Source organism: Salmo trutta, chromosome 15, assembly GCF_901001165.1.
Source record: "Salmo trutta chromosome 15, fSalTru1.1, whole genome shotgun sequence".
Lineage (NCBI taxonomy): Eukaryota > Metazoa > Chordata > Actinopteri > Salmoniformes > Salmonidae > Salmo > Salmo trutta.
This window is the reverse complement of record NC_042971.1, coordinates 15,385,354-15,408,805: the sequence shown is the minus strand read 5'-3', so window position 1 is coordinate 15,408,805 and position 23,452 is coordinate 15,385,354. Positions and strand designations below refer to the sequence as shown.

The 23,452-nt window shown below is 40.7% G+C and overlaps 1 protein-coding gene across 1 annotated transcript in view; it reads right to left on the bottom strand.

The window, feature by feature from the left end:
- Nucleotides 1–23,042, bottom strand: part of stk32a (serine/threonine kinase 32A) — a 67,657-nt gene extending 44,615 nt beyond the window's left edge. The window contains exons 1-4 of the mRNA XM_029690504.1: nt 22,683–23,042; nt 14,204–14,475; nt 9,797–9,852; nt 9,404–9,555 (exon numbers count right to left, since the gene is read on the bottom strand). Coding sequence (XP_029546364.1) covers nt 9,404–9,555; nt 9,797–9,852; nt 14,204–14,255 — 260 coding nt within the window. The 5' untranslated portion in view covers nt 14,256–14,475; nt 22,683–23,042. The remainder of the gene's footprint in view (nt 1–9,403; nt 9,556–9,796; nt 9,853–14,203; nt 14,476–22,682) is intronic.
- Nucleotides 23,043–23,452: the final 410 nt, after the last annotated feature.

Sequence of the window (23,452 nt, the reverse complement as noted above, 5' to 3'; positions counted from 1 at the left end):
TTATACGAATGTTATGCAAGGTACAGTAGATGTACAATTTTCATGGGTAACTACCAATTCTTCGTGGGTAGCTAGCTAGCTAGTTAGCCCTATTGACCTATGGATTTACCCATTCACTGAACCTTCTTCCAGCCAGGACAATTGCAACAATAGATGAAACAAGATATACACAAAGCAACTGTTTAACTTCATAACTATCATCTATATGTTAATCGTAATAATGTAGCTAACCAGACAGTTTAACAGGCAAAGTGAACTAGAACACATTTTTTGCACGATAGATGTCAATTCTTCGTGGCTATCTGGCTAGCTAACAGTAATAACTAGTCATTTAGTCCTATTGACATATTATGGGCTTGCAATCTAGTGTACGTAGGCAGGTAAACATGCCAAAACTAACACAGCATGTATTTATTAACGTATCAAGATAAAATATTTTAATCAGGCAACATATGAGATGTATAGGCAACATTTCATTCCGAAGTTGGAGTGTATTTTCTCTCGCTTCAGCTCAAATAATGGCAGCCATTGATTTCAAGAACTTTTGCATTGCTCTTAATTGGTTGCGTCATATTTCTTTGCATACTTTCCATTGAAGCTTGCATCGATGCATGCTTCGTAATATTTACAAACGGAGTACGCATTCGAGAAGTGCCCTCCGTGCTCCGTTTCGCATACTTGGATTTGGACTCAGACGCTGAGCCTCCTGTGCTCCAATATGTGTGCTCGGAGCATGGTAGTATGCATTTTGAGAAACACCAAATGTAATAATCTATCCTTTATGTTCTTAACCCTGGGCAACATGAGCCTGGGAGGTTCACAGGGATATTGGTATCCACTGTACTGCTACCAATTACACATTGTTCAATTCAATACAATTGCATTCCCCCAAAAATGATTATTTTTTTACAGAAATGCACTGCAATTTAAGCTTTAAACTTTCTCTCGGCCTCTTGGCACAAAATTGTCAAATTGAAGGATAATAGCTTTAAAGCAGGGGCGAAAATCTGATATCAACTTTGGAGGGGACAATTACATGAAATTTTCTCAAGAGCAATTACTGAGGGGGACACCAAAAGTAGTGCTGTAACACATAGCCTACATTGTAATATGGTAAATGTATATTGAGGAACCAAAGAAATAAGGTGTTTGCCGTACTCCTAACTACCGGTACCCAAAACTACACAACTAATCACAACAGCAATACCATTGCCTTTAACAAATCTTAGTTCAGTCACCAGTTTAAGTTGAGAGTGGGGGTATCCATGGCATTTTCCAATTATGTTCCTATTTTACAAGTAAAACATTTTTGGAACCTTTCATAATGTTGCCAAACAAAGACTCAACAAACTTACCTGAGACTCCCTGTCTCTGCCAGTCTGTCCCTGCATATCTGTCCCCAACTCTGCTGTCTGTGTGCCATCTGTTGCCTGCTCTGCCTAATGACATCATTGTGAAACATTTCCATTAGAATTTCATTTCTTTCTTATGAACATTTTATCAACTAGTCTTTGAGATATTAGGCTACTAGGGTTCTTACTTTGCGTTTTGGTGTACTGAAAAATACTCTGATGTCTGTCTTTTTTATTTTTCTGCCATTTTTCTACCTGGCTGGCTGGCTGGCTACACACACACACACAGTGTGTAGGTTATTTACAGTAGGAGATGGGCTTCTATCATCTTATCTTCTATCATTCTATTTGGGCTTCGATCTAAAAGATAGCTAGCAAATGTGAAACGGATTGCAGTGACAAGAGTTGACAGCTGTATGAGTTCACCATTTACACAACATATGCTGCAACCTTTTGTAATTTTAATAGTTTGTTTCATATTGGCTGGCTTGCAACAATAGCTGAATTTGCAAAGCTTGCGAGCACCAATTCCGTTTCAGTGGTGATTGCTATAATCTTTGCTACCCAGGTTAAATAAAGGTGAAATAAAATAAATAAATAAAAGTTCCCTTGCGACAATTTAGCTTTTGCAACGAGACCATTAAATATATTTAAGACAATGGTAGAAGAGAGTGTAGTTCTGTTCAGTTTGGACTTCAGTTTATCGCTAACCTTATCACAGGGACTTTGAAGCACTAACTTACATCATCTGCATGCTGATCTTGGAATAAATTGACGATAGCAAAGATTCCATCTTTGACGACGCCACATAAATGGAATAGGTACTAGCTAGCTTAGTAGCTAATATTTGCACGCTAGCTCTGCATTATTCAGCTAGTGTGTGTGTGAACCCTGCCAACATAAAACAAACCATTGCATTGGCGCGATTGACTGGATTAACCTCCCGTCAGTTACGTGCATTGAGTGCCTTTCAGACAGTAGATACGACCCCTCTGTTATGAGTGCCTTTCAGACAGTAGATACGACCCCTCTGTTACCTTGCCAACTAAGGAACTGGCAGTGGATCAAACCATTGTGAGGCAAAGGGTGGGGGGGTCGCAATCTTTTGAAACTTAAAAACGCGCTATTAAGTGTCTATAATCAGCACAATTGCTTTCATTGCGTATTATTAATATTATTTAAATTACATAGTTATGTTTACAGTGATATATTGGGGGGGACAAATCATATTTTTCCCAGGATGGGGGGGGTCATGTCTCCCCCGTCCCCCCCGGGATTTCCGCCCCTGCTTTAAAGCTGCAACAACAGAAAAACTCTATGCCCAATGACAACATTTTGAGAATGCAGAAGCTTGACAATGGCAAAAATGTATCTCCGATGCCAAAACAAGTGGGCCTTTAAAATGTTCCAAGACTTGGTTCGTACAGTCCAAATACTGCCGAAGTCATAGTAAAACTATTTACTAAACCTCGAAGCCATAAGACTGCTAAAAAGTTGGTTAAATAGTTAACCAAAAAGCTACCCGGACTATCTGAATTGATCCTTTTTTTAACTCATCACATACTGTATGCTGCTGCTACTGTTTATTATCTATCATGTTGCCTAGTCACTTTATTCCTACACTGAACAAAAATATAAATGAAACATGAGTTACAGTTCATATAAGGAAATGTGTCAATTGAAATAAATTCATTAGGCCCTAATCTATGGATTGCACATGACTCGGAATACAGGTACTGCATGCATCTGTTGGTCACAGATACCTTAAAAACATAATGAAAAAATCCCCATCAAATACTGTCAGTTAAAGCTAAAGATGGGCTGCATCTCAATCTACCACATCTGCCTTCAGCAATTCTGTCCCTACTCTCACACCATGCATGCTACAGAACTCAGGTGTCTTTAAATATGTATGAATACTTAGCTGCAATGGTCATCTGCCATCTTGGCCTCGATAAATTGCAATAAGCAATCACCACAGCTTACTGTAGAACTAAGACTATAGTGTCCTAATGAGCCACATACGATGCAAACTTAGTGCAAACTTATGTAGAGAGCAAGAGAGAGAGAAAGAGTCATTTAGCATCCCCAGCAGGTTGTGAGAGTGGCATACACTGCCACCTGTTCATTATTTTCAACAAGCCTGGGATTCTGATTAGTTTTCTTGGCATGGACTCTCCCACCCAAGTCAGTTTGTTCTACCTCACATGCAGTTTCAAAACACCCTTCAGGCCAATTTAGAACCAGCATATCTCACATTAAGCTATTTGAGAGGTGGAATCCCGTGCAGAGAAAAGTAATGGACTTTGGACCAAAGGTTTCCAATTGATGTTTTTCCCTGAAAAATATTCACACCCCTTGACTTTTTCCATATTTTATTGTGTTACAGCCTGAATTTTAAATCAATTAAATTGAGATTGTTTGTCACTGGCCTGAACACAATACCCCATAATGTGTAAGTGGAATTATGTTTTTCATAATTGTTTTGAACAAATTGTTATTGCAAGCCTAAATACGTCCAGGATAATAAATGTGCTTAACAAGTCACATTATAAGTTGCATGGACTCCCTCTGTGCAATAATATTGTTTAACATTATTTTTTAATAACTACCTCATCTCTGTACCACAGACATATAATTATCTGTAAGGTCCCTCAGTTGAGCAATGAATTTCAAACAGATTCAACCACAAAAACCAGGGAGGTTTTCCAACGCTTCACAAAGAAGGTCCCCTACTGGTACAGTAAAAGGGTAAAAAAAAGGAGACAATGAATATCCCTTTGAGCATGATGAATTTCAGGGATTTCACAATGATGCCAATGGGGACCTTAAAACAGTTACAGAGTTGAATTAATGGCTGTGATAGGAGAAAACTGAGGATGAATCAACAACATTGTAGTTACTCCACAATACTAACCTAATTGATAGAATGAAAAGAAGGCATCCTGTTTGCAACAAGGCACTAAAGTAATACAACAAAAGTTGAGGCAAATCAATTTACTTTTTGTCCTTAATACGGCCGTTATGTTTGAGGCAAATCCAATACAACACATTAGTGAGTACCACTCTCCATATTTTCAAGCATAGTGGTGGCTGCATCATGTTATGGGTATGCTTGTAATCGTTAAGGACTGGGAGTTTTTCAGGATAAAAAAGAAACAGAATGGGGCTAAGCACAGGCAAATTCCTAGATGAAAACCTGGTTCAGTCTGCTTTCCACCAGACACTGGGAGATGACTTCACCTTTCAGCAGGAGTTGCTTACCAAGAAGAAAGTGGATGTTTCTGAGTGGCCGAGTTACAGATTGAACTTAAATCTACTTGAAAATCTATGGCAAGACCTGAAAATGGTTGTCTCGCAACGATCAACAACCAATTTGACAGAGCTTAAAGAATTTTGAAAAGAGTAATGGGAATATTTTGCACAATCCTGGTGAGAAAAGCTCTTAGAAACTTACCCAGAAAGACTAACAGCTGTAATTGCTGCCAAAGGTGCTTGCACAAAGAATTGACCTGGGGGTGTGAATACTTATGTAAAATATACATTTCTGTATTAAATGTTCTATAAAATCTAGAAACATTTTTTCACTTTGTCATTACGGGGTATTGTACGTAGATGGGTGAGAAAAAACAAACAATTGAATACATTTTGAATGCAGGCTATAACAACAAAACGTGGAATAAGTCAAGGGGTATGAATATTTTCTGAAGGCACTGTAAGTCCAGATATTAGTTTCACAAAGTGGCCTATAATGCACAACATAATGTATGTTCTAGCACATTTACAGCACATTTACTATAATGTATGTTTAATTGATTCCCATGTTGTATCTGTAATTGCCTCCAATTCAATTAAAGTTCCAAGGCCATTACTCTCTGGTTAACGTTGGAGTTTGCATATTTCGAAGGAACAAACACACCTTGAATCAATAACAAGACGTCTAATGAATAGCTTATAGTTCAGCTCAATTTAATTGACAAAGTCAACACAATGCTGATAGAAATACTGGAACAACTTTCACAATCAGGTAGTCTACAAAAAGCAATCACTGACACACACACACACACACACACACACACACTTAGAGAGAGAGAGAACTGAAGCCATCTCAGAAGTAGCTGACTTAAGCCTGCCTCTGCAGAAAAGACCTGGATGAGTCCCCCCAATGTGACGGTGTTACATTGATTCCGGCCCCCCAGTTGACTGACAGCTCCCTTCAGCCAGAGGCTAATGCTCCTTCAGCTGCTGTCGACCGTGGGGAGAAATTACGCCCCATCCCAGCAGCCCCCGCTGAGGAGGCACAAGCTACCATATGAGGCATCAAGGTCACGCCACTGACTTCTGCCTTAACGCGCTTCACCTGCAGTCCACTGAGCTGCCTCCCCCTCGGCGAGACCATCCCAGCACTGTGACCTTCCACTAACTGACCTGACAACCTGCCAGAAGAAGGGCATACTAGTGTCCTGTAACATAACGTGATGTTTGAATAAACCAAGAGACTGCGTGAACAGTGACATTATGTAGAGAGGCCCCAGTGTGCATTAAGGGGATTCTGGGTCGTGGATCACTCCCTGGGTCGTTTGATACACAAGGTATAGCAGATTGTTGACTAGAGAGAAATTCCAGGTCATGTATGGCAATAAGACTAATAGGCGTGTTTACTCTATGCAGGTAACCTTCCTGGTTAAATAAAGGACAAATAGTGGAGAACTGTATTTGACGCTTTGAGACCATTACAAAATAAGCATGTTGAACGAAAGACATGAGACACTTCGCTACTTCACTGATGCCAATGAACATTCTTGCCCATGCACTTCATTAACTTCAAGTCCTTGTTCTTCTTCATTGTCGATTCAATAAAGCAATTCCTGACTTGTGATGCTCGCCACAGAATGTGGAGTGAGACAGAAAATTCACCTTCAATAAAATCCCTTCCATCAGTGTCTCCGCTCCATCCAGTTTCACTGACAGCAACAGCTCAGGATGACGCCCAGACCAGCCAGTTTCCATAAAGGCCCTGTCTGTCTCTGATTAGGCTACTTCTTCATCATCAATAGTAAAAATACATGCTTGTCTTGGCAGAGTGAGTGATGTGCAGCTGAGTCGGGCTCTGGGTCGGCTGCCTTCTCTCTCTCTCTCTCTCTCTCTCTCTCTCTCTCTCTCTCTCTCTCTCTCTCTCTCTCTCTCTCTCTCTCTCTCTCTCTCTCTCTCTCTCTCTCTCTGTGTGTGTGTGTTATTCCGGGCAGCAGGCAGAGACTCACTCTGTCTATGACTGAATCAAAAGGAATCGTTTAATTATTATTTGGAGGATAATAATCATAAACGAGAAACGTCCAGCGGCCCGTAGGAGAAGAATGGAGCCATCTGACGAACGCTGCTGTGTTGGACAATAAATCCAATAAAATAAAGGCCAGAAAAAGGAAACAACTTGAGCAAGCATGCAGAAGATTTCCCTGTGATACAGTACTGTAAACTATTTCACATAATTGTTTACAATCTGACTATACAGCAAATTGAGGGGGTCGAGACAAAAATATAATCTGAAGCAATTACCTCAGCCTGGGAATCATAGGGAGGAAATTGGAGAATATGGGAAGAAAGTTAGATAAGCAGTGATTAGAGCCAGCATAGCAGTTATGCATCTTCTTTAGCCACTCTTGTCAGTCCCTCAGTCCCTCCACCAGTCAATCCAGAAGAAACTAGTTTAGTGCCCAGTCTCAGGTCAGCGAGTTTCCATTTAGCAGCTAGCTTAGCGCCCGGTCTCAGGTCAGCACGTTTCCTATAAGCAGCTAGCTTAGCGCCCAATCTCAGGTCAGCGCCTTTCCTTTTAGCAGCTAGTTTAGCGCCAAGTCTCAGTTCAGCGCTTTTCCTTTTAGCAGCTAGCTTAGCGCCCAATCTCAGGTCAGAGCGGTTCCTTTTAGCAGCTAGCTTAGCGCCCAGTCACAGTTCAGCGCTTTTCCTTTTAGCAGCTAGCTTAGCACCCGGTCTCAGGTCAGCGCATGTCCTTTTAGCGGCTATCTTAGCACAAGGCATCAGGCCAGCACGTTTCCGTTTAGCAGCTAGCTTCTCAAAAGTGATGAGCTAAATATGTCTTTACAATGTACTTACAGTACCAGTCAAAAGTTTAGATACACCTACTCATTCAAGGGTTTTGCTTTATTTTTATTATTTTCTACATTGTAGAATAATAGTGAAGACATCAAATCAAAACTATGAAAAAAGACATCACGTAGTAACCAAAAAAGTGTTAAACAAATCAAAATATATTTTAGATTTTAGATTTTTCAAAGTAACCACCCATTAGCCTTGATGACAGCTTTGCACACTCTTGGCATTCTCTCAACCAGATTCTTAAGGAATGCTTTTCCAACAGTCTTGAAGGAGTTCCCACATATGCTGAGCACTTGTTGGCTGCTTTTCATTCACTCTGCGGTCCAAATCATCCCAAACCATCTCAATTGGGTTGGGGTCGGGTGATTGCGAAGGCCAGGTCATCTGATGCAGCACTCCATCACTCTCCTTCTTGGTCAAATAGCCCTTACACAGCCGAGAGGTGTGTTTGGGGTCATTGTCCTGTTGAAAAACAAATGATAGTCCCTCTAAGCGCAAACCTGATGGGATGGCTATCGCTGCAGAATGCTGTGGTAGCCATGCTGGTTAAATGTGTTTTTGAATTCTAAATAAATCACTGAGTGTCACCAGCAAAGCACCCCCACACCATCACACCTCCTCCTCCATGCTTCATGGTGGTAACCACACATGCGGAGATCATCTATTCACGTACTCTGCGTCTCACAAAGACATGGCGGTTGGAACCAAAAATCTCAAATTTGGACTCATCAGACCAAAGGACAGATTTCCACCAATCTAATGTCCATTGCTCATGTTTCTTGGTCCAAGCAAGTCTCTTCTTAATATTGGTGTCCTTTAGTAGTGGTTTCTTTGCAGCAATTTGACCATGAAGGCTTGATTCATGCAGTCTCCTCTGAACAGTTGATGTTGAGATGTGTCTGTTACTTGAACTCTGTAAAGCATTTATTTGGGCTGCAATCTGAGGTGCAGTTAACTGTAATGAACTTATCCTCCGCAGCAGAGTTAACTCTGGGTCTTCCTTTCCTCTGGTGGTCCTCATGAGAGCCAGTTTCATCATAGCGCTTGATGGTTTTTGCGACTGCACTTGAAGAAACTTTCTGTAATAAAGAAATGTTCTTGAAATTTTCCGGATTGACTGACCTTCATGTTTTAAAGTAATGATGGACTGTCGTTTTTCTTTGCTCTTATGCTGTTCATGCCATAATATTGACTAGCCAAATAGGGCTATCTTCTGTATACCACCACTACCTTGTAACAACTGATTGGCTCAAAGGCATTAAGAAGAAAATTAATTCCACAAATTAACTTTTAACAAGGCACCCATGTTAATTGAAATACTACCTCATGAAGCTGGTTGAGAGAATGCCAAGAGTGTGCAAAGCTGTCATCAAGGCAAAGGTTGGCTACATAGAAGAATCTCAAATATAAAATCTATTTTGATTTGTTTAACACTTTTTTGGTTGCTACATGATTCCATATGTGTTATTTCATAGTTTTGATGTCTTCACTATTATTCTACAATATAGAAAATAGTAAAAATAAAGAAAAATCCTTCAATGAGTAGGTGTGTCCAAACTTTTGACTGGTACTGTACTTCAACAATCCTTCACAAGTAACTACCCACAGGATTTTCAAGGACAAGAAGTCTGAGGTTTTGTTCTACTTTTTTGTGTTGTTTGTCCTCCTCCATTCTATACGTCAAAGCCTTGGCTGAGCAAACATAAATGTTAGATTGGAGAGGGCATTCAAGCTTCTGCCACTTTCAAGGTGAGAGTCTTCTCTCTACAGATGCTTTATCACTGTCTTCAAAGCACTTGTTCCTAACAGTTGCTGTTGTTTCTTTCTTTCTTGTTCCTTTCTTTCTTTAACGAATGCACACCCATTCCCCCATTTCCCCCCCCCCCCCCCCCCCACACACACACACACACACACTCACACAAACACAGAGTGAGCCTTACCAGAAGTTGACAAGGAAGGGATGCTCGAGGTTCCGCATGATCTGCATCTCCTTGAAAACATTGCGGACCTCGTTCCGTTCCACACACTTCAGTTTGTTCATATACTTCATGGCATACATTTTCTTTGTGTCCTTCTTCTGCACAATGCACACCTAGAGAGAAACAGACAATAGCTCTGCATACATCCTGCTATTAACTGAGTTTACTGAATGGGTTTCTTACTGATCATTGCATTGTGGTTTTACTTAGATGTAAACACAAGCTGTAAGAAAGTGCTTTGATAGAATGTGAAAGTACTGTTCTACTGCATCTGTGGCTCCTATTGTCAAGACAACTAAGAACTGATTATTTCAAGTGGAGGTTGGACTCAGCAATTTACCAAAACAGACTTACCTTCCCGAAACTTCCTTTCCCGATAGCCCTTAGGATCTGGAAGTGGTCAAAATTGACTGGGGAAAGAAGAGGAGCATCTCTTTATTTTCTTATTCGCAGGCAAACAGCATACAATTTCATACAATCACAATCTTGTTGTAGTACATAAGAGCATGCACGAGAAAATCTAAATGGCACTAGACACAATTGACATTCAGCGTCCTTTTTAACATGTGTGAGGCAGTGTTATTATCTCAAATGGAAAAGGCTCTAAATGTGAAGTCATTTTGGCTGGGTAAGTTGTTTCATTCAGTTCATTACAGTTCATTTCTATCAGATGTAGACCGACTGCTCCCGTGATACAAAATGAACTTGCGGAGAGAAATAAAAGGTTGTTTACATTATAGCCCAGAAGATGACATTTTTTTAAATGTTGCACTTTTTTCTCTGAAACAAAATACACATTTCATCTGACTTTCAGCACTTTCCTGCTCTGTGTCTTCCATCTCTTCTCAGCACACATACACTGATTACACTCCCAGTCAAAAGTGTCATGCCCATTGGGGGCACAGGGGCACGTGCCCCCTCAGATTTATCCTGTTTTAGAAATATATACTTTATATACTTCATATATATATATATATATATATATATATTGTTTTAATGGGGGATTTTTTTCTTTTAAATCTGTTGTTGTTTTTCTTTAATACTGCTAGTCAACTAGCAATTTTATGAAGTTGGCCAAGATAGGTTCCCAATCTCCCACCTCATAACTATCTGCAAAGAAGCCATTTCAGATTATCAATGAAGTTAGAGTAGCTAGCTTGTCTAACTATCTTAGCTGGCATGCCTGCTGGCAAGCAATAACTAAATGTACTGACGATTTTGGGGGTGCAGGACGCAGCTCTCTCTCTCTCTCTCTCTCTCTCTCTCTCTCGCCCCAGTCATGTGACCTGGCCGGTGTACCCCCGCCGAGCAGCGACACCTCACATCCCCTCCGAGCGGATGGATTGGATGTGACAGTTAATGATATGCTCTGTTAGTCATGTATCAGTGGCACTTCACCTCTCCGATATTTGTGTTTCACTGTTCACTACAGGCTGAGCCTAACTCTGGTTCTGATGGGGTTTTAGGGAAGGACAGCTGTGGTTTGACTGCGAGGAGAGCAGAGCAGCGGGTGCACAGAGACAGAGGCTGCTGTGCCGGTTACTTACTCTTTCTCTATCTATCTGTATCTCTCAGTCTATCTCTCTGTCTGTCTCCCCTCCCCCCTCTCTCTGATGTTCACAGAGGCAGGAAGCTCTAGAGGAGCCCCATATACACTAGTACGCAGCCATGACTGAGTAAGTCATGCGGTTGCTGTGGCGACTGAAACAGTACCCACGGGTCCCAGTCAGCCGGAGCGTGAATAAAGCATGCTCACCAGACAGGCGTGCCCATTAAGAGAAGTGGAAGCCCCAGGGGACAGACAGACAGACAGGCAGACATTGATGGGGGACAGGTCACAGCTTTAGCATGATTGTCAACAGAACAAAGTCACAGAACAAAGAACACTTAATTCCCAATCCCTTTCTTAATAGACTTATAAAGCACTCAGTCCTGTTGATGTACTAAATCTCTCTCTATGGATCTCTATCTGTCATTTTTCCTGTTATTTCTCTGGCCAACACCAATCCCAGGTGCCCAGGCAGTAAATTCAGGGCATTGGAAAATTGAACACTCAGCTGCAATGTCAAAGCCATAACAACAATGTCAAGGAGCACTCCAGTTATTTTGAACTCCCAAGTACAACTCCAAGTCACACATGACTTTTATTTCTGAGGTGATGACTTTGTCCATAATGGGTAACTAATGGGATCGATGGCAGAAGCTCAAATTTAAGGAAATAACAGATGTTGAAAGAAATGTATGACGATTATTCTGGCAACGGCATAAGAATACTACCTGGCTGGAGTCACAGCAAACAATGTCCATAGTGTACACTCTAGAAAAGATACTGCACAATTGTACAGATATACAGTTGAAGTCGGAAGTTTACATACACCTTAGCCAAATACATTTAAACTCAGTTTTTCACAATTTCTGACATGTAATCATAGTAACAATTCCCTGTCTTAGGTCAGTTAGGATCACCACTTTATTTTAAGAATGTGAAATGTCAGAATAATAGTAGAGAATTATTTATTTCAGCTTTTATTTATTTCATCACATTCCCAGTGGGTCAGAAGTTTACATACACTCAATTAATATTTGGTAGCATTGCCTTTAAATTGTTTAACTTGGGTCAAACGTTTTGGGTAGACTTCCACAAGCTTCCCACACTAAGTTGGGTGAATTTTGGCCCATTCCTCCTGACAGAGCTGGTGTAACTGAGTCAGGTTTGTAGACCTCCTTGCTCGTACACGCTTTTTCAGTTCTGCCCACACATTTTCTATAGGATTGAGGTCAGGGTTTTGTGGTGGCAACTCCAATACATTGACTTTGTTGTCCTTAAGCCATTTTGCCACAACTTTGGAAGTATGCTTGGGGTCATTGTCCATTTGGAAGACCCACTTGCGACCAAGCTTTAACTTCCTGATTGATGTCTTGAGATGTTGCTTCAATATATCCACAATATTTTCCTGCCTCGTGATGCCATCTATTTTGTGAAGTGCACCAGTCCCTCCTGCAGCAAAGAACCCCCACAACATGATGCTGCCACCCCCGTGCTTCACGGTTGTGATGGTGTTCTTCGGCTTGCAAGCCTCCCCCTTTTTCCTCCAAACATAACGATGGTCATTATGGCCAAACAGTTCTATTTTTGTTTCATCAGACCAGAGGACATTTCTCCAAAAAGTACGATCTTTGTCCCCATGTGCAGTTGCAAACCGTAGTCTGGCTTTTTTATGGTGGTTTTAGAGCAGTGGCTTCTTCCTTGCTGAGCGGCCTTTCAGGGTATGTCGATATAGGACTCGTTTTACTGTGGGTATAGATACTTTTGTACCTGTATCCTCCACCATCTTCACAAGGTCCTTTGCTGTTGTTCTCGGATTGATTTGCACATTTCTCACCAAAGTACGTTCATCTCTAGGAGACAGAATGCGTCTCCTTCCTGAGCGGTATGACGGCTGCATGGTCCCATGGTGTTTATACTTGCGTACTACTGTTTGTACAAATGAACGTGGTACCTTCAGGCGTTTGGACATTGCTCCCAAGGATGAACCAGACTTGTGTAGGTCTACAATTTTTTTTCTGAGGTCTTGGCTGATTTCTTTTCATTTTCACATTTTGTCAAGCAAAGAGGCACTGAGTTTGAAGGTAGGCCTTGAAATACATCCACAGGTGTATCAGAAGCTTCTAAAGCCATGACATCATTTTCTGGAATTTTCCAAGCTGTTTAAAGGCCCAGTCAACTTAGTGTATGTAAACTTCTGACCCACTGGAATTGTGATACAGTGAATTATAAGTGAAATAATCTGTCTGTAAACAATTGTTGGAAAAAGTAGATGTCCTAACCGATTTGCCAAAACTATAGTTTGTTAACAAAAAAAATGTGTGGAGTGGTTAAAAAACAAGTTTTAATGACTCCAACCTAAGTGTATGTAAACTTCTGCCTTAAACTGTAAATGTATCTATAGGTACAGGTATGTTATCTTTCATGTATGTGTGTTTTTCTCTGAAAAGGAGACCATTCACTCTGTCTGTCACAGCTGACCTACCAATAAATAATACTTTGCTAATGCTTTGTCACATTCAATATGATACAGCTAAACATTTGCATAACACGTTAGCCTACATCCACTGTTGTTCTCTATAAACTGTTACAGTAACTGTATTCTAGTGAGTGAAGAAGGTTAGCTGTAGAAACCTTAGATCATCACTTATTGGCTTCCAAAATGTAAAACACCCTCAGATGACAGATGATTCATTATGTAATATATAGAAAAACATAATGCCTTTAATTAAAAGGGAACCAAATGACAGCCCTTGAATTGTTGATGTACTCGTAACTCTGTCGACTTGTTGGGGTTTTGCCAAAGTGAGTGATTTCAAACTAGAGGATTTGTCACATTCAAAGATGTTGAATTCCACTTAGCTAGTATATACTGTAAGCCCAACATAGTGCACAATTACACATAGAACGCTTTTTATAGGAATTATATGATCTCTATGACACAATGTCTGCATACCTGAATGATATCTACCATTACACTTTTCAGAAACACATAGCTACCTTATGAGACTTTAAAAAATCTGTTACTAACCGTGGCTTTACTGATGCTTACATTTCTATTCATGTACTGCATCTTCTTCATCTGTTTGTTCAATCTATCGTCTTCATTTTTGATACAGAGGCTACTGGAGTACACTCAGAGAAGACAAATCCAAAAGGAGAAATGTCCAATAATCCCCATTGCCCACTTTAAAACAGGCTCGATCATTACTCACCCTCCTCTGTGTCATCGGTGACGGAAGCCTTGTTGGATTGTCCCAGCCCCATGTCTGTTCCTGTAGTCCCCAGAAAGGCAGGCCCCTCTCAGCTCAGTATGGAATAGCTGTCCCACAGCCAGGGAGACATAGCCTGGAGCCTGGGCTGGACCAACCTACCTAGATCCACCAGTTGGGTTGATTGGAACTTGGCCTGTACTCTTCTCTGTACTCTATGGTTCCACACCCAGGGGTGTGGATCTATCTCTGACCCCCCTCAACAGGAAACCAAACTATATAAGAGAAGAACACACAAACATGACACAATGCGTCAAAATCAAGAAGGGAGGGGGCTGAGTGGTTGAGCCAACACATCACGGTAATGCTCTACTTGTGTTGGTAGGAGATTGTCGAGAGATGCTCTTTCCGATTGTGAACTTGCCAAATTCCTTTCGAAGGAGTATATCCAGAAAACCAAAATTGGTTCTGTGAAAGTTCCCAGAACATTCGTTAGGCTGCAACAAATGTTCTCCTAACACAAAAACTGTCCAGTCGTGCTGATGATTATAGAATGTTTGTATAAAACATTTGCCTGATTTTGCAAGAATGTTCCTAGAAAACATTTAATCTGTTCTTTAAAGGTCCCCAGAATGTTTCATTATATTGTGGGAACAGTCTGGTGAGAACATTGAGGTGACATCACAAAATATATGTTCACAACAACAACAAAAAAACATGTTCAGTTGTGCAGATGATTCTTCAATGTTTATTTTAGGCTGCAAAAAACATTCCCAAAAAACATTTACCTGAGGTTACCAAAACATTCCCAGAAAACATTTTGTGTGTTCCCAAAACACAAACAACTGTCCAGTTGTGCTGATATTCAGATAATGTTTGTATCAGGGTGCACAAACGATTCCTTTGATGTTGCAAGAATGTTGACAGAACAGCCTTTCTGAGATCTTTAAAGTATCCCAGAACATTTAATTAGGTTGTGGGAACAGTGTGGGTAGATTACAAGAGATAGGATCCAAAACCACAAATGTACTCAGTTGTGATGACATTTATACAATGTTTAAGTTAGATTGCACAGGACATTCCTATAATGTTGTAAGAATGTTGGCAGAACTTCTGGAAGCCCTTTCCTGCAGTTAAATTACCTAGTGGCCTCAAATTACCTAGTGGCATTATTACCGTTTTTCATAATTTCATAATTAATAACATTACTTCAAAAACCAACTGAAAATCTAGTGTTTCTATGTTAAACAGTTTCGTTATATTTCAGTCTTCTGTAATGTACAGTATCAGTCAAAAGTTGACACACCTACCCATTCAAGGGTTTTTCTTTATTTGTACTATTTTCTACATTGTAGAATATTAGTGAACACATCAAAACTATGAAATAACACATACAGAATCATGTAGTAACCAAGAAAGAGTTAAACAAATAAAAATATATTTTAGATTTTAGATTCTTCAAAGTAGCCACCCTTTGTCTAGATGACAGCTTTGCACACTCTTGGCATTCTCTCAACCAGCTTAACCTGGAATGCTTTTCCAACAGCCTTGAAGGAGTTCCCATATATGCTGACCACCTGTTGGCTTCTTTTCATTCACTCTGCAGTCCAACTCATCCCAAACCATCTCAATTGGGTTGAGGTCGGGAGATTGTGGAGGCCAGGTCATCTGATGCAGCACTCCATCACACTACTTCTTGGTCAAATAGCCATTACACTGCCTGGAGGTGTGTTGGGTCATTGTCGTGTTGAAAAACAAATGATAGTCCCAAAGCGCAAACCAGATGGGATGGCGTATTGCTGCAGAATGCTTTGGTAGCCATGCTGGTTAAGTGTGCCTTGAATTCTGCTTTACGGTGGGAATCACACATGCGGAGATCACAAAGACATGGCGGTTGGAAACCAAAATCTCACATTTGGACTCATCAGACCAAAAGGACAGAATTTCCACCGGTCTAATGTCCATTGCTCATGTTTCTTTGTCCAAGCATGTCTCTTATTCTTATTGGTGTCCTTTAGTAGTGGTTTGCAGCAATTCGATCATGAAGGCTTGATTTACGCAGTCTCCTCTGAACAGTTGATGTTGAGATGTGTCTGTTACTTGAACTCTGTGAAGCATTTATTTGAACTGCAATTTCTGAGGCTGGTAACTTTAATGAACTTCTGGGTCTTCCTTTCATGTGGCGGTCCTCATTAGAGCCAGTTTCATCATAGCGCTTGAAAGTTATTGTGACTGCACTTGAAGAAACTTTCAAAGTTCTTGACATTTTCCGGATAGACTGACCTTTATGTCTTAAAGTAATGATAGACTGTCATTTCTCTTTGCATATTTCAGCTATTCTTGCCATAGTATGGACTTGGTCTTATACCAAATAGGGCTATTTTCTGTATACCACGCCTACCATGTCACAACACAACTGATTGGCTCAAACACTTTAAGGAAAGAAATTCCACAACTTAACTTTTAACTCCAGGATGCCTTCTAGGCAGAGTTGCAAAGAAAAAGCCATATCTCAGACTGGCCAATAAACATAAAAGATTAAGATGGGTAAAAGAACACAGACACTGGACAGAGGAACTCTGCCTAGAAGGCCAGCATCCCAGAGGCATCTGTTTCTCAAACTAGACACTCTAATGTACTTGTCCTCCTGATCAGTTGTGCACTGGGGCCTCCCACTCCTCTTTCTATTTTTGTTAGGGCCAGTTTGTGCTGTTCTGTGAAGGGAGTAGTACACAGTGTTGTATGAGATCTTCAGTTTCTTGGCAATTTCTCACAAGGAATAGCTTTCATTTCTCAGAACAAGAATAGACTGACGAGTTTCCGAAGAAAGTGCTTTGTTTCTGGCCATTTTGAGCCTGTAATCGAACCCACAAATGCTGATACTCTGGATACTCAACTAGTCTAAAGAAGGCCAGTTTTATTGCTTCTTTAATCAGTACAACAGTTTTCAGCAGTGCTAACATAATTACAAAAGGGTTTTCTAATGATCAATTAGCCTTTTAAAAGTATAAACTTGGATTAGCTAACACAACGTGCCATTGGAGCACAGGAGTGATGGTTGCTGATAATGAGCCTCTGTACACCTATGTAGATATTCCATTAAAAATCAGCCGTTTCCAGCTACAATACTCATTTACAACATTAACAATGTCTACACTGTATTTCTGATCAATTTGATGTTATTTTAATGGACAAAAAAAGTGCATTTCTTTTAAAAACAAGAACATTTCTAAGTGACCCCAAACTTTTGAACGTTAGTGTATATTGTACAGTAGTAGGTGATATAGAGACACATGACATTTTAATTTCATTCATTAGACATTTTAACAGCCTTTAATCATACAGTACAAACACAACCCTATTTTTTTACACTTTATATGTTGACAATCTGGGTCACGCCCTGACCTGAGAGAGCCGTTTTTCTCTGTTTGATTAGGTCAGGGTGTGATATGGGGTGGGCATTCTATGGCATATATTTCTTTGTGTTTGGCCGAGTATGGTTCCTAATCAGAGGCAGCTGTCTATCGTTGTTTCTGATTGGGAATCATACTTAGGCAGCCCTTTTTCCCACCTTCAGTTGTGGGATCTTGTTTTTGTACAGCTCTGTGTAAGCCTGCAGAACATAACGTTCGTTTTGCTTTTCGTTATTTTGTTTAGCGTTCTGAGTTAAATAAAAGTAAACATGAGCACTTACCACACTGCACCTTGGTCTCCTCCTTACGACGATCGTTACAATCTGCACATTATTTCAGTCATAGGACATTTTAACAGCATGTAATCATACGAATCAAATCCAATGATATTTGTCACAGGTGACAGTGAAATGCTTACTTACGGGTCCTTTTACAACAATGCAGACTTAAAGATAAAGAAAAAAAACTAAATAGAAATATGAACTAGTGACACGAGGAATAAATACACAGACAATAATGAGTAACAATAAGAAGTCAAATGGCATAGCTATTACCTACAGGGGGTACCAGTACCGAGTCGCTGTGCAAGAGTACGAGGTTATTGAGGTAGCTATGAACATATAAGTAGGGGTAAAGTGACGTACATGGTGAGTGTGAAAGTGTGTGTGTGGCATCAGTATGCATGTTATGTGTTAATGTTATGTGTGTGTGGGCGTATGTTGTATGTGTATGTGTGTATGTGTGTTGGGGTGTCAGGGTAAGTATGTGTGAGTGTGTGTGCATAAATTCAGTGCAAGAGAGTTAGTGCAACAAAGGGTCAATGCAGGTTGTCCGGGTCGCCATTTGATTAGCTATTTAGCAGTCTCGTTTAGCAGTCTCATGGCTTGGGGTTAGAAGCTGTTCAGGGTCCTGTTGGTTCCAGACTTGGTGCACTGGTAATGCTTGCCGTGCGGTAACAGAGAGAACCGTCTATGGTTTGGGTGGCTGAAATCTTTGACCCATTTTTGGGGCTTTTTCTGATACCGTCTGGTATAGAGGTCCTGGAAGGCAGGAAGCTCGGCCCCAGTGATGTACTGGGCCGTACTCACCATCTTCTGTCGCGCATTCTTTGAATGTTTTTGGGATGTTATCATCCCAATGTTAGATAAAACCCTAACTAGAACCTAACAGGAATCTTAGCTAATGTTATGGGAATGTTCCAGGTTTACTGGATAGGCTACTTTCATACTAGCATTTGCCGAGTCCCCAACAACCGGGTTAACAATGGGTGGATTTGATTATGCTGAGCCGCGGGGCACCGATCTATGGCGCGTGACTTGAATGGGCAGAAGCAGTGAGGGAAGAGCACCCTTCTCAAATGGAACAGTAATCTGCACCGCTCGGACATGCTGTCAACAAGGCAGCATGGTGCATCATCCAGAAACATACATCTCTTTTCCATAAAATACATGTTAGAATTTTCTAACTAGTTTTCATTTGGAAGGCAGATACAGCATTTTTATCAAAGGTAATCACTTTTGAATGTGAAAACACAGAATCTTGATCCCGTGGCCTTTGAGCTGCTGGCTCATGCCCAGGAGGCAGTCCGGTTCTAAAACGAATGCACTCAACTTTCACCTGGTGTTTCGCCTACTCGGGTGTACGGACCAGATTAATCAAATCCCCTCAAGGCGACAGACAATCCATCGTAACTCCTCCTCCATATTTACTGGATTAGTTGAACATTACAGAAGAGAAGCTCTCCCGACAGTTTTTTTTCTTCTTGTCAAAACTAGTATGGAGGATATCTAGTTTCAGGAGTTTCTTTTACGCCTGCTCCATTAGGTTACTTTCATACTAACCCTAAGGATATTGATAACTCGAAAACTGGCTGACATATCAGGCAAGCTAAATACATTCTCTGAAATACTTAATTATTTGAGTGGTACACTGATTCTTGTTTGAGTATGAGGATAAAATAGAATAGTTTCAGCAGGTTTTTTTTTGTTGCAGTGTTGGAAGTAGTTTCATGGAATTATTCTAATTTTGCCATGTGACGGAGAGAAGAATTTGCAGTCTCAAAGGTAATATCCTGCAATTCTACAGATGTCACCATGAGGTGGAGAGAAACCTTTGCAGTGTAAAGCTAATTTCCTGCAATTCTACACATTTTTCCATGTTCATATACTATCTGAGTGAGAGTGACAAAAAAAGTTATGGGGGCCCTATTATGGTCAGGGCCCCTGGGCACATGCCCTGCCTGTCTACTCAGTAATTTGGTGAGGATTATTTGAGTGACTGTCATTGACTGACATAACTATTGGAAAACTGTTGATTCACTACAAAATTTCGAAATTATTCTACTTTTCTAACTCTTAACAGAGTAATCTGCATATAGGTGTAACGGAGTTAAGAACGTGCCGTAAACTCACTCCACAGCTAGCTTAAAATGTCGCAGATAGAGCCATCCAATTGGTACCTTTTAGGTGGGTCAACTCATTGGAAAGTTTTCAAGGAGGGCCTGTGACCCAGATCGACAGTTGGACTCAACGGTCGGGGTAGCTCGCTGTGTAGCGAGTGTAGAAGGGGTGAGTGTAACGGAGATAAGAACGTGCCGTAAGCTCACTCCACAGCTAACTTGAAATGTCGATGGTAGAGCCATCCAATTGGTGGCTCAACTCGTTGGAACGTTGTCAAAGAGGGCAGTTACCTGTGTTGCGAAGCAGATGATCACTGGTGTGAGTCCAATATGGGGCAGTCGGACAGTGGAGGAAGCAAAGCTGTTAGCAGCACAGTGACCCCCGTTACATACAGTGCCTTCGGAAAGTATTCAGATCCCTTGACTTTTTCCACATTTTGTTACGTTACAGCCTTATTCTAAAATGGATTACATTAATTTTTTTTCCCCACAGCAATCTACACACAATACCCCCACAATGACAAAGCGAAAACAGGTTTTAGTATTCATACCCTTCGATATGAGACTCTAAATTGAGCTCAGGTGCCTCCTGTTTCCATTAATCATCTTTGAGATGTTTCTACAAGTTGATTAGAGTCCACCTGTGGTAAATTCAATTGATTGGACATGATTTAAAAAGGCACACACCTGTCTATATAAGGTCCCACAGTTGACAGTGCATGTCAGAGCAAAAACCAAGCCATGAGGTCGAAGGAACTGTCCGTAGAGCCCAGAGACAGGATTGTGTCGAGGCACAGATCTGGGGAAGGGTACCAAAAATAATTCTGCAGCATTAAAGGTCCACAAGAACACAGTGGCCTCTGTCATTCTTAAATGGAAGACGTTTGGAACCACCAAGACTCTTCCTAGAGCTGGCCACCCGAACAAACTGAGCAATAGGGGGAGAAGGGCCTTGGTCAGGTAGGTGACCAACAACCCGATGGTCACTCTGACAGAGATTCAGAGTTCCTCTGTGGAGATGGGAGAACCTTCCAGGACAACCATTTCTGCAGTACTCCACCAATCAGGCCTTTATGGTAGAGTGGCCAGACGGAAGCCACTCCTCAGTAAAATACACACGGAGTTTGCCAAAAGGCACCTAAAGAATCTCAGACCATGAGAAACAAGATTCTCTGGTCTGATGAAACCAAGATTGAACTCTTTGGCCTGGATGCCAAGCGTCATGTCTGCAGGAAACCTGACACCATTCCTACGGTAAAGCATGGTGGTGGTAGTATCATGCTGACAGGATGTTTTTCAGCAGCAGAGACTGGGAGACTAGTCAGGATTGAGGCAAAGATTAACGGTGAAAAGTACATTGAGATCCTTGATGAAAACATGCTCCAGAGCGCTCAGGCCCTCAGACTGGGGCAAAGATTCACCTTCCAACAGGACAATAACCCTAAGCACACAGCAAAGACAACACAGGAGTGGCTTCGGGACAAGTCTTGAACCCGATCGAACATCTCTGGAGAGACCTGAAAATAGCTGTGCAGCAACGCTCTCCATCCAACCTGACAGAGCTTGAGAGGATCTGCAGGGAAGAATGGGAGAAACACACACAGGTGTGCCAAGCTTGTAGCATCATACCCAAGAACTTGAATGCTGTAAGCGCTGCCAAAGCTGCTTCAAGAAAGTACTGAGTAAAGGGTCTGAATACTTATGTACATGTGATATTTCCAGTGTTTTATATTATTATTAGCAAAAAAAATCTAAAAACCTGTTTTTGCTTTATCATTGTGGGGTATTGTGTGTAAATTGAAAAATAAAAAATATATTTAATCAATTTTAGAATAAGTCAAGGGGGTCTGAATACTTTTCCGAATGCACTGTCCACTCCCCAGAATCAAATGCAGTCACTAGAAAATAGTAATAGATTAAAGGCGGGAAAAAAGTATTGGTCCAAATTTTCCAATAAAGTCCCCAAACTGTAGACCTATACAATATATATATATGCTACAATACTTCCCGATAGACCGATATAATGTTTAAATTATCTAAGTGATTTTATTGAGCTTCACAATCAATTTTAGGTACTTCGGATAATTTGGACGTGCGTGCAAAAAATGCTAATATCGGTCCCATGATTTGAATGGTATTTGTGCCACAAATGCTAAAATGTTAGCATGTGTTAACAGTGCCAGGAAAATAAAAGAATGGATTGCTGTCATACCTTGTCTATAGACTGCTTACAGGGTAGGTAAACCAACATGTAATTTTGTAATTTGGATGAACTATCCCTTTAATTTCAGTCGCATGTATGATTCCCATGTATGACACAGCCTGCGTGGCATGGGCATTCAAAAAACACTGCACTCCATTATAACGGAATGTAACATGAATGTAATATTTTAATTTGCGTGTTAACCTAGTGGTAGCTATAAACAAAGTTAAAAAGAAATCAGATTTTGCTGTCAATTCGGTTTGCATTTTCTGGTATCCTTGATAAGGTCACCCTAGTGAATCTAAATTAAATATTAAAAACTACTTGAACGCTAAAGTACATAGAAATCGCATTGCTGACTTAGAGCCATACGGGAGGGCATTCCGCTTAGAATCCCGTGACAGAATAGAAAGCATGCACTGAATAGAAAGTAGCCTAGGCATTCAAGCAGACACCATCATAACCTACCTTTAAATGCCGCGGGGTTTTTAGATAAATAACATATCCAGTTAAAAAAAAATGTAAGGTAGCCTGTTTGAAGAGAAGAGGACAGTTCACGGCATCACTTGCTTGTTAGGACGACGCATCCATACACCTGCCCCGACTCACAAGAAGGAACGTCTGGAGTGATGAGGGAAGGGATGCGCAGATTGATCGTAAAACAAAAATAATAAAAATAAAAGTGCGATTAGTGTTCTCGTATTTTCTATACTGTTCGGGCAAAAGTATTGTTGCTACTGAGGATACAATTGTATCATGAAGCAAAACAGGAAACTGCTACCTTGTTGCACGAGATCAGCAGACTGCAGAATAATACAGACCTCCACACTTCACACACCGGTATCTCTACTGGACTATAATTAGGATACTTGGCGCTACGCTGTATAGAACTCCCTCCTCGTGCATCTCGCAAAACTCACCTCATCATATGGAATGTTGCCTTGCCTACTCACCCTCGCCTTATGATTTTTATGAGGCGATTTATTCGCAGGTATTTATTTTCAGCAACTATATGACGCCAAATAAAAATGTGATTCACATTTTAAAAAATGTATACAAAATAAATACATTCTTCACACTTTCAAACGGTCCATTTATATTTTCCAACGGGGCTATACATTTGGGTGAGATTTTTTTCTCGCCTGAGTAGCCTCGTTTCACTGCCAAAAATAAAATTAAACCATCTAGTGTTCAGCGAAATAACAACGCAATGTCAAATACAGAGAGTAACATTAACC